The sequence below is a fragment of the Aquarana catesbeiana genome, linkage group LG04 (assembly GCF_042186555.1).
Source record: "Aquarana catesbeiana isolate 2022-GZ linkage group LG04, ASM4218655v1, whole genome shotgun sequence".
Lineage (NCBI taxonomy): Eukaryota > Metazoa > Chordata > Amphibia > Anura > Ranidae > Aquarana > Aquarana catesbeiana.
This window is the reverse complement of record NC_133327.1, coordinates 395,467,071-395,483,755: the sequence shown is the minus strand read 5'-3', so window position 1 is coordinate 395,483,755 and position 16,685 is coordinate 395,467,071. Positions and strand designations below refer to the sequence as shown.

Sequence of the window (16,685 nt, the reverse complement as noted above, 5' to 3'; positions counted from 1 at the left end):
TCACAATGTCCTCTTAATGTAATGATTTTTTTAGAAATAGCCAACACTTGCATGAGCATGGGTAGTCATTTATTGATATTGTATTATCTTTAATTTCAGAACTAGAAAAAATCATGCCTGAAGAAGAAGGTAAACTGCTAGACAAGTATTTTAATATTGTGTAGATTGATACTTTTATTAATGCTAAAGGAAATATGTTCTTATGTACAAGCTATATGCTTATCCCAGGCCCACAAGTGGGACAGCAAGGCCCAGAATACATGGCAGGGGGGCAGGACTTTCTGGTTCTTTTGGAAATGATCAAACAGGTTTACAGCCAACAAAGATGCTTCCATAAAAAATCTTAAGGACGAGCGAGCCCCCCCCCGAACCATACCGGGCGTTGTCAAGACAACTGTCAGCTTTTTGATGGAAGCAATTTTGTTGGCTGTAAACTTGCTTGATCATTTCCAAAAGCACCAGAAAGTCCTGCCCCCCTGCCATGTATCCTGGGCCCTGTTGCCCCACCTGCGAGTCTGGGATGGGCATGACAGGTGTTGCTGGATAGAGCAGAGGAAGTACAGCCAACATTCATTAACTAATCCTCTGAAACAACATTTAAAGGATCACCTTCAGAAATAAAGGGACTTTTAAGGCACCATACTAGATTCAACAACATAATTAAATAAAACAATGTATTTATTCAATTTGATTAAAATGAATGGTAGATTATTGCATAGTCACCATATAAAATTTGCAAATGTAACCATACAGCAAATATTAAAATCAATACAGATGCGTGAATAATTGTATATTCCGTTGGTAATTGCTGATGCATTTTGCAGTCCTCAATTGCATCATCAAGGATGCAGCGGGAATATCACAACATCTAACATGGATATAACAACCGCTAGCTTTTAAGGAGGTATCATACTGCAGGTATCATGCTTCATCCTCCTCTGCGTGTCTGGACATTTTACTGCATCAATATACATTTCTGGTTCAGTGTCCAATCTACCTTTTCCCATGGTCTTGGGGGATTGGTATTTAGATATTTGTTTGATGCCTCCTTAAAGGCTAGCAGTAGTTATATCCATGTTAGATGTTGTGATATTCCCACAGTGCTCTTGATGAAGCAGTTGAGGACTGCAAAACGTGTCGGAAGATTATCAGCGGGATATACCATTATTCATGCATCTGTATTGATTTTAATATTTGATGTATGATTACATTTGTAAATTTTATATGGTGACTACGCATTCGTCTACCATTCACTTTAATCAAATTGAATAAATACATTGTTTTATTTAATTGTGCTGTTGACTCTAGTATGGTTCCCTAAAAGTACCTTTATTTCTGAAGGTGATCCTTCAGATGTTGTGTCAATGATATTTGGGATGTGGTACTATAAGCCTATTCCCCAAGATGGTGTAATTTTGTTTATCTTCACTGATCCACTGTTATTCCTTGGCAGTGCTGGTCAGGGATGAAGCTGATCAAACATGATCTGTGTTTGATCAGCTTCACTTGAGTCCACAGGTGACAATAGGGGTCTTATAGACCCCTAATGTCTTCTTAAAGAGAACCTATCACTAGCAGTATGCTATCACATATGGGGTTATTGGCCCTCTATGTGATAACAACTAAGTTAAAGTGGTTGTAAAGGCAGAAGGTTTTTTTATCTTAATGCATTCTATGCATTAAAAAAAAAACTTCTGTGTGCAGCATTGCCCCCAGCCCCCTTAATACTTACCAGAGCCCCATCTCTGTCCAGCGATGTGCACAAGTGCCTCAGGCATCCAGATTGGCTGAGGCACAGCAGCAGTGCCATTGGCTCCCGCTGCTGTCAAGCAAAGTCAGTTAGCCAATCAGGAGAGAGAGGGGTGGGGCCGAACCACAGCTCTGTGTTTGAATGGACACACAGCGCTGCAGCTCAACTCCGGTACCCCATAGCAAGCTGCTTGATGTTGGGGCAATCAACAGGAGGGAGGGACTAAGGGGTACAGAAGAGGGACCCAAGAAGAGGATGATCGGGGCTGCTCTGTGCAAAATCATTTCACAGAGCAGGTAAGTATAACATGTTTGTTATTTTTAAAGAAAATAAAACAAGACTTTAGTATCACTTTAAATAAGAAAGAAATTAAATACATATAAAAAAAAACCCACTAAAATATGTAAAGCCCCCATGTTCTTGTACATGCACATACATATGTAAACGCATGCATATGGTGTATGAAAATGCCCATTGTTCTACAAATGTAACATATTGATGCACATGCTGGAGTGGGAGAGCTAATTCTGGGACCATCATTTATTGCTAACTCTACCCATGAAAGCTTTTAAAGCATCACCTGTTTTCATTTTTGGGTACTAAAGTTTGTCGCCATTTCACATGTGCATGCAAGGCTTGACATGTTTTAGTATCTTTAATTAACTTTTTAACATTTTTTTTTTACTGAAAATATGCACGTGACAAACAGTTGCGCTAATATCATGAGATAATTGTAACTACTATCATTTGTATTATCCATTACCTCTTCTTCCATAAAATATATAATGTTTAGGAGTTTTAAGTAATCTTCAGACCAAAAATGTGTATTTTAATAAATTAGCAAAAATGGCTCTGGTAGTGTAAAGGTGAAATTTAATACCATCGTTGAATTCCAAATTCTTGGTAGTAAATTTAAATAATCTTTTTAAACTGTTTAGACAGTGATATACATATTGAGAGGGCCAATTCTTTTTCCATAGGACATGTCTGTCACAACCAGTACAAATCACTGACAGGCCGACAGATGCCATGGCTGTATACACATCTGAACAGTTACTGTACATGCATGCAGGTACTGTTGAGTGACCCTGGATAAAAACCTGTCTGCATCCAGAGCTGTTCATCCATATGTGCTGCAGCATCTGTCAGTCTGTTACTGTGCCTAATGTTTGCAATGAAATCTGTCAGTGTATGGCCCTCTGCACCAATGTGAATGAGCCCCTAGAGGCAGAGTTGGAGGTTACAATGATTTTAAAATGCAGAAGATTTCTTGTAAAGGAAATTAAAAAGGAAGAAAGTGAAAGATATGTGAACTTATAAGCCCAGAAATACTGGATTAGTTACACCACTGTACATTTAAAAGCACCTGTCACCAGGGAGTCAAAGACCTTGTATAACTCCTTCTTAAATCGTTAGTTTCCTAGCAGTTATTCTGATCCTCTGATTTTAATACTGTTTAATCACTGATCTGGAACAGATGCCAATCAGAAAAAGTCAAAGTAATGTAATTGTTCCATCTTTGTTCCATATGGTGTCTAAAAATATTGAAGCCATTTTCAGAAGAAGAGGCCAGCAATAGCACCCTATGTGATTTTCTTATGATGGGTGACCCTTAGTGCCAAAACCAGATTACAAGTGCCCTCCCTATGTCATTTTTACACAGATATGCTGGCATATTTCTACAATGTAATAGGTTTGACTTTTTCTTTTAACGCATCTACCACAAATCTATGCCTGATCACTAGGGATGAGCCGAACACCCCCTGTTCGGTTCGCACCAGAACATGCGAACAGGAAAAAAGTTCGTTCGAACACGCGAACACCGTTAAAGTCTATGGGACATGAACATGAATAATCAAAAGTGCTAATTTTAAAGGCTTATATGCAAGTTATTGTCATAAAAAGTGTTTGGGGACCTGGGTCCTGCCCCAGGGGAAATGGATCAATGCAAAAAAAAGTTTTAAAAATGGCCGTTTTTTCGGGAGCAGTGATTTTAATAATACTTAAAGTGAAACAATAAAAGTGTAATATCCCTTTAAATTTCTTACCTGGGGGGTGTCTATAGTATGCCTGTAAAGGGGCGCATGTTTCCCATGTTTAGAACAGTCTGACAGCAAAATAACATTTCAAAGGAAAAAAAGTAATTTAAAACTACTCGCGGCTATTAATGCATTGCTGGTCCGAAAATACACATAGAAGTTCATTGATAAAAACAGCATGGGAATTCCCCACAGGGGAACCCCGAACCAAAATTTAAAAAAAATGACGTGGGGGGTCCCCCTAAATTCCATACCAGGCCCTTCAGGTCTGGTATGGATATTAAGGGGAATCCCGGCCAAAATGTAAAAAAAAAAGGATGTGGGGGTCCCCTAAATTCCATACCAGACCCTTCAGGTCTGGTATGGATTTTAAGGGGAACCCCGCACCAAAATTAAAAAAAAACGGCGTGGGGTCCCCCCAAAAATCCATACCAGACCCCTATCTGAGCACGCAACCTGGCAGGCATCAGGAAAAGAGGGGGGGTGAGAGAGCGCCCCCCCTCCTGAACCGTACCAGGCCACATGCCCTCAACATTTGGAGGGTGCTTTGGGGTAGCCCCCCAAAACACCTTGTTCCCATGTCGATGAGGACAAGGGCCTCATCCCCACAACCCTAGCTGGTGGTTGTGGGGGTCTTCGGGCGGGGGGGCTTATCGGAATCTGGAAGCCCCCTTTAACAAGGGGATTCCCAGATCCCGGCCCTCCCCCCTGTGTGAAATGGTAAGGGGGTACAAAAGTACTCCGACCATTTCACTAAAAAACTGTCAAAAATGTTAAAAATGACAAGAGACAGTTTTTGACAATTCCTTTATTTAAATGCTTCTTCTTTCTTCTTTCTTCTATCTTCTATCTTCTTTCGGTTTCTTTCTCCATCTTCTTCTGGTTCTTCTGGCTCTTCTGGTTCTTCCTCAGGTGTTCTCGTCCAGCATCTCCTCCATGGCGTCTTCTTCCCTTCTTCTCCTCGGGCTGCTCCGCATCCATGGCATGGAGGGAGGCTCCCGCTGTGTGACGCTTCTCCTCTTCTGAGGGTTCTTAAATAACGGGGGGGTGGGGCCACCCGCTGACCCCACCCCCTCTGACGCACGGTGACTTGACAGGACTTCCCTGTGGCATCACGGGGAATGCCACAGGGAGGTCCCCAAACACTTTTTATGACAATAGTATGCATATAAGCCTTTAAAATTAGCACTTTTGATTTCTCCCATAGAATTTTAAAGGGTGTTCCGCGGCATTCGAATTTGCCGCGAACACCCCAAATTGTTCACTGTTCAGCGAACTTGCGAACAGCCGATGTTCGAGTCGAACATGAGTTCGACTCAAACTCGAAGCTCATCCCTACTGATCACATTTTCTTTTTTTATGTTTTGGTACAATCATTTCTAGTTTACTTTTTTCTCCATAAAATAACGGAATCAGTGCAATTAATGAATGTGATTCCATTCTTTCAGGTGCTCTACAGTACATTCAGAGTGTATTCTATGATGGAATGAGTGCAATTAATCAGTTTACAGAAGGTAATGTCAAGTTCTACAGATGAAGTTTATCTATTTCCCTTTTTTACTTGAATTATTAGTATTTCTACTTGTGCATGCACATTTTAGAAATGTTTCATTCGCTTACTAATTTGAAGTAACTGCTTCAAACTTTTTAAATCACTACAACTCTGCTGTCTATTTCTCCAGATACTCTTAATTACTCTCAGAATCTGTTCTATGATGGACTTGATACAGTGTATCATTTCAAAGAAGGTAATGAAAAAGGCACATCTAACCTGAAGAAAACTGTATAGAGTTTATGACAAAGTTAAATATTATCTTTTCAAATATTTGAGCATATCCACAAGTATATCCAAATATGAAATTGTGAGGGAGAATGTCCATTTACTATATTTTACATTAGATGAGTAATTATTCATGGAAATTACTTAAAGCAATACTGACATTTTATTGTTTAAGGTTCTTATGTTTTTTAAATGCAAACACTTTGAAATTGCTAGTTAAAAAATAAATGTATGCATCCATATTTGCAAATCTACAGTATGTGTTTAGTGGATTTCTCAATAGCTTTTCCATCAGCTATGCAGGCATAGAAGTAGGTTCTAGGATTTCTCATGACCTCTTGGGTTGATCTTGGCTTGCTGCATAATCCAGAGGTCATAAACTTTCCATTCCTCCCACTAAGTATGTCAACATGCTCCCACTGTCTTGTGTGTGGCTAATAAAAGAACAGGAGAGAGAAGGATTAAGGTGGGCATAGGATGACCCTATTATACAATGAGTTCCAGGCAAGATAATAAAAGTAATTCCTACAGTAAACTCCCTGTGAGAAATCAACTACATTATTCTCCTTACATTCTAGAATCATCTTTACCATCTCAATTTAATGCTGTGGAAGTAAATGAAACTAACTTTGCAAGTTGGCATATGTATAATATATAAAGCGTGCATACACTATTTTTACTTGTAATTTAAAATGGTTTACAGTTTTTAAAAAATGTATTATAATGCTTTGCTGTAGGACAGCCTATTTATTTGATTGGTTTAAACCACAACCTATCAAAATAAATGCATGTAGCATTTCCATTATTGCAGCATGCTGCAACATAACACACATAAGTGCAACAGTAATGCAGGTGCACAAGGGATGTGCATTGGGTGCTATTCAGAATAAATGGCACCACAGTGCATCAACATTAGGAAAGATCATAAAGGTAACTTATAAAGATTTGGGGTCAGTTTAATTTTTTAACAAATTTTTTCTTATATCTGTTTTTACTTTACACAAAATATGTATTATAAATAAATATTTCAACCATGGCAAAGTATCCCAGAGCCAGAGCAGCAAACTCCTTCTGCCTTGAGGGTTCTTTTCTCTAACTTAAAACCTAAGAGCAGCCAAAATAAAAAAATAAAACAAAACAAAATTAGCACATAATTTACAGTCAGTTGGATGTACCCTTTGTCCTCTTCTATTAGGTGAAATTGTAATGTGTCAATGCCCCCCACACCCCCCTCTGTTAAATTTCATTGCAATGGGGATTAATAGAACTAAAGGGCTGCCACCGGCTCAAGAGTGTCTGCTATGCCCACCCTTTATGCCAAGCTCTGTCATTCATACAAGCCATACTACAGGATCTATGGATAGAGGGGGTGAACCTATCAATCATTCATAGATTGCTTTAATTCATAAAATCAATAGTTTTGTCCTCTATGAATAGCAGAGCTGGGCGAAAAGGGTGGGTGTAGTTGGGCACACTAGATGGGAGCCCATGAAAGCCCCTTAGTTCTATTAACTCCCATTGCCTCAAAAGATTACGGCCACAGGGGTGGGGGTTGGAGGGCCTGGACAAAGAAAGAGAAACACCTAATAGAATTGGCACAAGGGACACATCTAACTGATTGATTTTTGTGGGTCTTTTTTGTTTTTTTTTGTTTTAATTTTGGCTGCACTTAGGCTTTTATTCTCAGATGGAGCCACCCAATATTGAATGAGTCAGTCCTCTAATTCAATTAATTTTGTGTATAAATTTCAGTTTGAGCTATTGAGGTCTATAAACAGGTGTATTACAGCAAAGGTTACAGAAGAAACATGTAAAGATGATCTGAAAGCTTCAATTACTAACAGAGTAAAAGACTACATAATATTAACAGGCAATATTTACAAATTATATTACCACCAAGAAAAACAAATTTTACATGTTATATTTTAATCCTGGTCATAATGAAAACATATATGTGCGAAGAATTCACTATAAACTCAATTTACAGTAAAACTATGGAGGAATCAAACTTAAAAAAATCAAATCATCAGGTGCTAGTTGACAGTAGCTGTCAGCACAGACCTGCATAATCAGTGAAATCCACAGATGCCCAGCTCACTCTGCTGTTTTTCCATTCCTTTGTGACTAGGCACCCTCTTGCCCCACCTCACATACAATAAATACTAATTTCAGAGTGACTTTTAAAAAGGCCTAGACGTGTTCATAACGTATAGCGAGTGGCATGCATATGCATTAACAAATAGAGACTTTGAAAAAGTCACTATTTGTATAGCTGATTTGAGGACTACATCCAGTCTTGGACTGAACTGACATCTGTATCATAATTATGTACTGATAATTTAATATTTTCTCTTTAATCCTATCTGACGTTTCAGTTCAATGCAATGTTTTTATACCTGCATGTTCAACTTCCAATAAATGTCTTGTGTTAGAAGCAAATTATTTTGCAGACAACATTGACCATATATCCAATCCCCCCCATAGGAGAGGAGCTAAATAGCATTCTAGGGCAACTGAAATATGAAGTGGATAAAACCTCTGTCTGGAACAGTCACTGACTAAAATGACACTAACTGTACACATGACTAGAGATTAAAAGTCTTTTGGGTGCAAACATAAAAGTAGTACAAAGAAAATGTCGGTCAGAGAAAAATAATAGCAATTAGTAAAGAAGTTTCACATGGACATATTGATTCTTCCCCTCAGAAGGCTCAACTACAGTATGCTATGTCTACCAAGGTCAATAGGTGCTAATAGACATAGGGCCATTATTTACATAGTAACATAGTAGGTGAGGTTGAAAAAAGACACAAGTCCATCAAGTCCAACCTATGTGTGTGATTATGTGTCAGTATTGCATTGTATATCCCTGTATGTTGTGGTCATTCAGGTGCTTATCTAATAGTTTCTTGAAGCTATCAATGCTCCCCGCTGAGACCACTGCCTGTGGAAGGGAATTCCACATCCTTGCCGCTCTTACAGTAAAGAACCCTCTACGTAGTTTAAGATTAAACCTCTTTTCTTCTAATTTTAATGAGTGGCCACGAGTCTTGGTAAACTCTCTTCTGCGAAAAAGTTTTATCCCTATTGAGGGGTCACCAGTCCGGTATTTGTAAATTGAAATCATATCCCCTCTCAAGCGTCTCTTCTCCAGAGAGAACAAGTTCAGTGCTCGCAACCTTTCCTCATAACTAATATCCTCCAGACCCTTTATTAGCTTTGTTGCCCTTCTATTTGATTCAGATCAAGTGAATCTGACCTTTTCTCTTTATTGTAGTCACATGAGTGAAAATGATTTTGGATTGGTTGCTATGGGAATTTGCACTTCATTATCAGTAAAATGTGCTGACTAAGCAAGAATAAAGGAAAAGGACGCAATGCTTTTTTAAATAAATAACGTCCTTTGGTCAATGGTGGATAACGTGTGTTACTTATGATTTGTTTATTTAAAAACATTAACAAAGAGATCAGCTGAATTTTTCACAGGCATCTTATTTTAGAGATTTTATTTTAGATAGCCTTGTTATGAAAGCCATTTCACAAAGATTATAACATAGGTTATTGCTCCTAAAAATACTTTTAGCTTCAGGCAGGTGCTAACTTTGAGTTTCAGCAAGTTGTCTAGTGAGAAGAGAGACAAAGGCAACCACTTGAAGTAGTGATACCATAACATATGGTGAGATAAAATAGCAATTACTGTGTATAAAAAGCTTTCAACTGGTAAATTCTGATTTCATGTAACAAAAAAAAATTCCAAGCTCAGTAGTATTTATGTTTGTAAATTTAATTAAGCTAAAAAAATAGAAGTTTGGAGCTACTATGGAAGATATGTATTAATGCAAAAATTAATAATACATAATTTTATTTAAATAACACACAGTCAGGAAAGTGTCAACCTTTTCATGCTACTTGAAGGGCAATATGTAGCACCAGAAGTGGGGGAAGCCACAGGAGATGGTGATGTTGGCAGGCCAGCAGAGGTGGAAGCAGTTGGTAATGGTGGTAGGCCAGCAGTTTTCATGAAACTGAGCTGGTCCACAGTATTAGGGGACAAAAAATCTTTCTGTTAACCAGTTCCCACCCATGCAAATTCTGACATTTCTCTCCTACATGTAAAAATCTGTTTTTAAAGATTTAAAAATAGCTCTAAAAATATTTACAGGTTGGCAGTTTAGAGTTACAGAGAGGTCTAGTGCTAGAATTATTGCTCTCAGTATAAAGTTTGTGGTGAAACCTCACATGTGTGGTGGGAGCACTGTTTACATATGTGGGTGTGACCTATGTATGCATTTGCTTTTGTGTTCGATTACGAGGGGTGGGGTGCTTTATAAAAATATTTTTTTTTAATCACTTTTATTCATAGCACAAGAAATGTAAACTTCCTTTGTAATAGAAATAAGGCATGATAGGTCCTCCTCTTTATGGAGACATCTGTGGTCTATAAGACCCCAGATATCATCTCTACCCCAGAAATCATGAGATAAAAAAAAAACATTGATCTCTGCTTTCCAGGCTAAAAATATGGCATGACGTCGCTTCCAGCTTTCAAAGATCATAGAGATGGCTGGAGACCATCTGGTCCACGGCCAGTTCTGTGGTTACCCACCGCTGCGGCAGATCGGATCTCACACAGGAGAGCCCAGAGAGGCGCTGCTGGGCCTGTAACAGCAATCCATTGCACAAATATGGCTTTTACATTGTAGGGAATTGTCGGCTGAAGAGAAAGCTGCAGGCATCATCCAGATATCTCCACTTCAAGTCCAGGACGTCAAACTGCCCTGGGTTTGTTTCAAGCAGGGTTTGGCGAACTTATCAAATCGAATGTTCGCTGGCAAACATATATGGCCCAAATAAAAATCCAAACAGCTTTATGATAGCAAGGCTGGGCGAATTTATGGAATTTAAGAAAGGACTGGCCATAATGGCTGGCGATTTTAATCTCTGTTTGGATCCAGGAAAGGATAAATTGTCCCATGCACAGGGGACGAGCATGGCTTGGAATAACAAGGTGAGACAGAAACTGCACCAATCTCAATTTGTGGATGCATGGAGGGCGCAGCATACCAACCATAGGGACTATACGTTTTACTCCCCCGTGCATGGGACTTATTCCAGACTTGATTTTTTTTTTGATTGAACATCGCTGGCTGGAGGCGGTCGTTAGCTCAAATATTGGAGTGATGACCTTTTCTGACCATACGCCTGTAAGCCTAACACTGAACATAGGACAGATTCATAACAAGAGTTCTAGTTGGAGGTTAAACGAAGAACTATTAAGTGATAATGAGATAGGTAAGCTAATCATAAATGAATTAGAGTTCTACTTTAAAACTAATGAAATAGCGGAGGTATCTGAGTCTATTGTGTGGGAGGCCCACAAAGCCCACATTAGGGGGATTTTGATTAAGGCAGGCGCGGAAAAGAAAAGAAAGATAAAGGAAGATAAACTTATATTAATGAAAGAGATATCTGAACTTGAGCAACTGCATAAATCAAATGGAGGAAAGGAGGCGCTCCTAAGACTCCACTATAAAAGAGAGGCCATGAGAGATTTAGTAGAACAAGAAACAAGCGTAGCCTACAACCTAATAAAGAACGAGAGGTATGTGGGGGGAAACAAACCAGGGAAGTATTTAGCTTAGACCCTAAAAAAAAGAAGACTAACAACTATAGTGAGAAAATTAAGACAACAGACGGGGATATGAGATATAGAACTAGTGAAATTGCTGAAAACCCTCCAAGATTATTATGAGGGACTGTATTCCATTAATAACAAGATTTCAACAAAAGAGGTAGACAAGAAAAGGGATAGAACTAAAGCTTTTTTTCAGGATTTGGGATTAAAAAAAATAGAAGAAGATAATTGTAAATTACTAGAGGCCCCTATAACAGAGGACGAAAAAAATATTGAAAGAAACGCCGGTAGGGAAAAGCCCTGGGCCAGATGGCTTTACCATACTTTACTATAAAAAATTCCAGGACCTACTAATTCCCAAATTATGTACGTATGTGAACGGGATAGGTGTAAATTGGGGGATGGGGAAAGAAGCGTTAGAAGCCATTATCACCATTATCTTGAAAGAGGGCAAAGATAGCACACTCTGTTCTAGCTACAGGCCTATAGCGCTCCTCAATACGGACACAAAACTATTCGTGAAAGTACTGGCTGGGAGAGTGAAGAACATATTGAACAACATTGTCCACCCAGATCAGGTTGGGTTCATCCCTGGTAGGGAAGGGCGGGATAACGGTACAAGAACACTCTTGGTAACCCAGAGAATTAGAGACAGTGGAGCCCCAGGTCTACTCCTGTCAATTGATGCTGAGAAAGCCTTTGACAGGGTAGACTGGGGCTTTATGTACTGTATGCTGGAGGATTTGGCCTAACATGATCAGATGGATAAAGGCATTATATGTCCATCCTTCTGCGAGGGTCAAAGTCAACGGAACACTCTTGGAGTCATTTTTATTGACTAACGGATCTAGACAGGGGTGTCCACTCTCCCCCCTTCTGTTTGTGCTTACGCTCGAACCTCTTCTAAGAAGGACTAGGCAGAACCCGGATATTACGGGAGTAAATGACGGAGAAGAAGTACACAAATTGGCAGCTTTTGCAGACGATATCCTTTTCTATATTACCATACCTAGGATAGCCCTCCCTAACCTGCTTAAAACCTTAAAAGTGTGTGGTGAAATATCAAATTTCAAGATTAACCCGGCTAAATCAGAAATATTAGAAATAAATAAGATGGATAAAGGGGATCGTATGGTTTATAAGGAGTTCCCATTCGCGTGGGGAAAAAAAAGAGATTAATTATCTCGGGATTAAGATAACTAGATCAAGAGAGTCTCTATACCAGGCTAATTTTGTTCCTCTCCTTAAAGAGATCAAAGGGGAGTTGAACAGAATTACAAGAGGACAACTGTCATGGGGGGGAAGAATTAACATCCTTAAGATGGCAATTTTGCCAAAATGTTATACAAAATGCAAATGCTCCCTATTCCACTACCACAAGCATATTTCAAAATATTGCATTCAATTTTTCTAAAATTTATTTGGAGAAGGAAAAACCCACGTATAAGTTTTTCAACACTGGTTAAAGACAAGGAGAGTGGGGGTTGGGGGGCACCAGATATAAGATGCTATCACGAGGTAATTATTTTATCACGAATTATAGAATGGGCAAAAAGTAATAAGGAAAAGCATTGGGTGAAAATGGATAACACGATTAGTAAAGTAAACATGAGTAAAGTAATTTGGATTCCTCCACCCTTTAGGAAACTCAGTTCCGAGACACATATTATCACTAGATACACTTTAAAAGTTTGGGATAATTTGTATAAAAGGGAGAAGTGGGAGTATAACACCCCTTTAATCCCTCTGAAGGATACTGAATTTTTTGCACCAGGCATGGAGGTTTTGAGCGGGAGATGGATTTTGCAAGAAGAAGCACAACTAAAGGATGTGATGGAACGGGGTAAACTTTGTTCTTTTCAGGAATTAAAAAACAAAAGCGACCTTATAGCCATCAATAGATGGCGATACTCCCAATTAAAACATTTCATCAAAACACTTCCCCAGCCCATTAGATCGGTGGATAACTTGCAGCCCTTAGAGAAATTGTGTGTCGATAAAGCAGGGAAGAAGGGGATTTTTAGGATTTACAAGGTGTTGATAGATTTGAAGGGAATAGAAATTCCGGCATTCATTCAAAAGTGGGAGATTGAATTAGAATCAAAACTCACAGAGGCTACGATCTTACTAAAGTGAGTTCACATCACATCAGTAAACTATAAGGTGTCCGAGCTAAACTACAAATGTTTGGCAAGATGGTATATTACCCCAGATAGAGCATCTAAGTATCAGAGCGAAACCTCGCAATATTGCTGGAGGGGATGCAAAGAGCTTGGAACAATGGCACACATCTGGTGGCAATGCCCAGAAATGAAAAAATTCTGGGGTGAGATTAGGAAAATCATCAGTGAGATAACCCATATAGCGGTCCCCGATGATCCATTGGCGTGTTTATTTCACGGTTTTAGAATGTCAACCGAGTCATATTTGAGAACACTTTTACCACAATTTCTGAATGCAGCCAAAAGTCTCATACCTAGACATTGGCAGGAAAGAAACTGTCCAACATTATAAGATTGGTATGATAAAACAAACGAAATCCAAATTCTCGAATACCTGAGGTATACCGAGGGAGCAGAAATGGAGGAATTCGAGGAAAAATGGAGGGGCTGGCTAGATTTTAAAAGTTCAATAAGATCAGCAGAGATGTTAGGAATCTAAAAGGTTTATATGGTTTGACCCTTCACTCAGCTAGAGATCGGTAAAAAGCAACATGAGTGGAGTACATGAGCGGAGTTGAACCGGCAGGCTTTGAGGCCCATGGTGGAACAATATATAGGACTTCGGGGGGGTTTGGGGGATTTGGGGTAGAATTGGGGGGAAGGGAGGGAGGTTTAGATAAGCTTGGTATTGGATTCGCTTCACGTGCCACTAATAAAGGGGGGTCTCAAGATGGTTCGGATCGTAAGCAATGTAGATTTTTTCTTTTTTTTTTTCTTTCTTTCTTTTTTTAGCGATATATGTAATTATGGCAAAAGACTAGACTATAAACTTGTTTACATGGGGAAAAGAGAAAGAAGAAAGAAAGGAAAGGAAAGGAAGAGGAGAAAAAAAAAAACACATTTAATATATGCCACTATGATGTGAATAACGAGTCGGGTGAATATTGAACTGCAAAGTTGAAACCTACCTCCCCGAAAACGGTCACACATGTGGAAAAAAAGAAAAAAAAAACTTAAAAAATATTCTGAACCAGACTGAAATCCGTTTGAGCTGAATCTGTCAAATCAAAAATGCCAATTTTCTAGGCTAATAGGCAAAGGGTTGTAAAAAAGTATCATGGAGGGGGACATGTACCTGTGCAAAGAATGTTTAGGAAAAATAAATTTAGCCAGGAGCAGTGTTTTGTTTTTTTTTGTTTTTTTTTTTACAGCACTGACATTTACAAGGTAGCAATGGTTTTAAATTACCATTAAATGACATTTCCCATCAGGCTGCTATAAAAATAGCCCCAGTTATTCTTAGCCACCTGACTTAAGTTCAGAGGCTAGGAAATACAATTATGATAGTCAGTTGCTATGCAAATGAATGCCCGCATTAGTTAGCTATTTTTCCACACCCATGTGCAACACAAACCCAAAGTCCATCCCTATTGACATCATGATATATTGACTTCTCCAGACTCCTCTCTCTCTCTTACCAAGGTAATGGTAATTAGGTAAGTATACTGGCATCAACAGTTGTAGAATTCGCAGTCCGAATGCTAGGCTCACCTTCCTGGCTTCACAGGCTGGGAATCTCAGTGTAACCCTGGGCAGGTCCCAGGCATCCAGTGCGCAAAGAGGAATACCATTCCACAAGAACTAAAGCGTGTTTGACTTTCATGCTACATGCAAGGGGTCCTTTTCTTCTTGTGAGTGCGGGAACATCAGAGGGGGCACAGAGCACTTTTTTGAGTTTATTAATGCTGGTCACTTTATTAATGCTATGCACTGAGCACTTTACAAAGGATAACCAAGAGAGACTTTGAAGTGTATGATTTGGGAACTGGGAATACACCTAATATTCACCACGGACTTGTTTATTGTTTAATTTTGTATTAATTATTTATTTGTATGTACTGCATAGCGCTGTGAGAAAGTACCCACTTTGTGAAATATGTAAAAGCTGTAGAAATAAATATCACATCCTGTTTTCAAACACAAAATCTGTTTCTATGATTCTTTAGATTCTGTTGATTACTTCCAGAGTGGGATTAACACAGTGACTGAATTTGGAGAAGGTATGATTAGGATCCCTCGATAGATAGATAGATAGATAGATAGATAGATAGATAGATAGATAGATAGATAGATAGATAGATAGATAGATAGATAGATAGATAGATAGATAGCACACTTCGGTTAACCTGTTTTAATGTTCACACTAAAAATGTTAGTTACAAAGCAAATCAAACAGATACTTTGAGTATGGATAGTTAAAATTAAAACAAAAAAAACTCACAAATCACCAGAAACTACAATACAATTCCTTTAGAATGCAGTCACTGTTTGCGCATATATGGAGAGTGTATCTTGAAATGCTTCTAGTAAAATCTTACATTTTTTTAATATGCTTTATTTGTTGAAACTAATAAAATGTATTTGATTTTTTTTTCTATTTTTCTTTGAAGGGGAAGAGGCATATTTAGCAATTATGAGAGATTATGTATTGTTATTCCACAATTACCAATAGCTACTAGCAGGCGGTGAGCAATATCTGAAAGGAAGCTGAGCAGTCTATGTGCACTGCTTAGACATCAACTGCTGATAAAAGGTCACCAGATTGGCTTATTAGTACAGGTTTTGTAGTACAGGTATACTGTAGACTGTACTGCTGTTCTGTCTACAAAAATAGTATACCATTTTGCATAATACATATTTATTGAGGCACCCATTCTAAATGGATTTTTATCATTTATTTTTTTTTAAACAGAGATAATAAAATATTAACATATTTTGAAAAACACATGAATCATATTAAATCATACTTAATAAAAAAATGTCTCTCTATTACAGATTCCATTTAAAATTTAAAATGTACACTATGCTGTGGATTTTATCCCTGGCTCAGTCTAAGTTTAGAAAGCTAAAGACAATTCGTAATGAATATGATAAAAATTATTATCAGTGTTTTATTATGAAAAGGCTAACATTTCATCTGTTCTTATTTCAGGTGTTTTCCAGTATACCCAAGGTGTCTTCTATGATGGCTTTGATATAGTTAATCAGAAAAAAGAAGGTAATAATATGCAAGTCCCCTCCTTTCCTCTATGTATCAGTTTGTTCTTATCTATTTTGCCACAGCCAATCTTATTCAGGCTTTCGAAGAAAATCTAATGCTGATTGGTAGACAAGGAGAAATAATTCCAGTTCTTAATAAGAACATGTTAATACATAAGACCCATTTAAACTGTCATGTGAGTTTTTCCTCTAGACTAAATTACTGTTTGCTCTATATTGGTTACAAATTTATAATGGTCTGAACTGATTTACAGTACTG

General features: G+C 38.3%; 1 protein-coding gene across 1 annotated transcript in view; it reads left to right on the top strand.

Moving 5' to 3' along the window:
• The window catches only part of LOC141141258 (uncharacterized), a 191,424-nt gene that overhangs the window by 138,446 nt on the left and 36,293 nt on the right, over positions 1–16,685 (top strand). Inside the window, exons 41-45 of the mRNA XM_073628938.1 lie at positions 100–129; positions 5,238–5,303; positions 5,472–5,537; positions 15,373–15,426; positions 16,359–16,424. Of these exons, the coding sequence (XP_073485039.1) occupies positions 100–129; positions 5,238–5,303; positions 5,472–5,537; positions 15,373–15,426; positions 16,359–16,424 (282 nt within the window). The remainder of the gene's footprint in view (positions 1–99; positions 130–5,237; positions 5,304–5,471; positions 5,538–15,372; positions 15,427–16,358; positions 16,425–16,685) is intronic.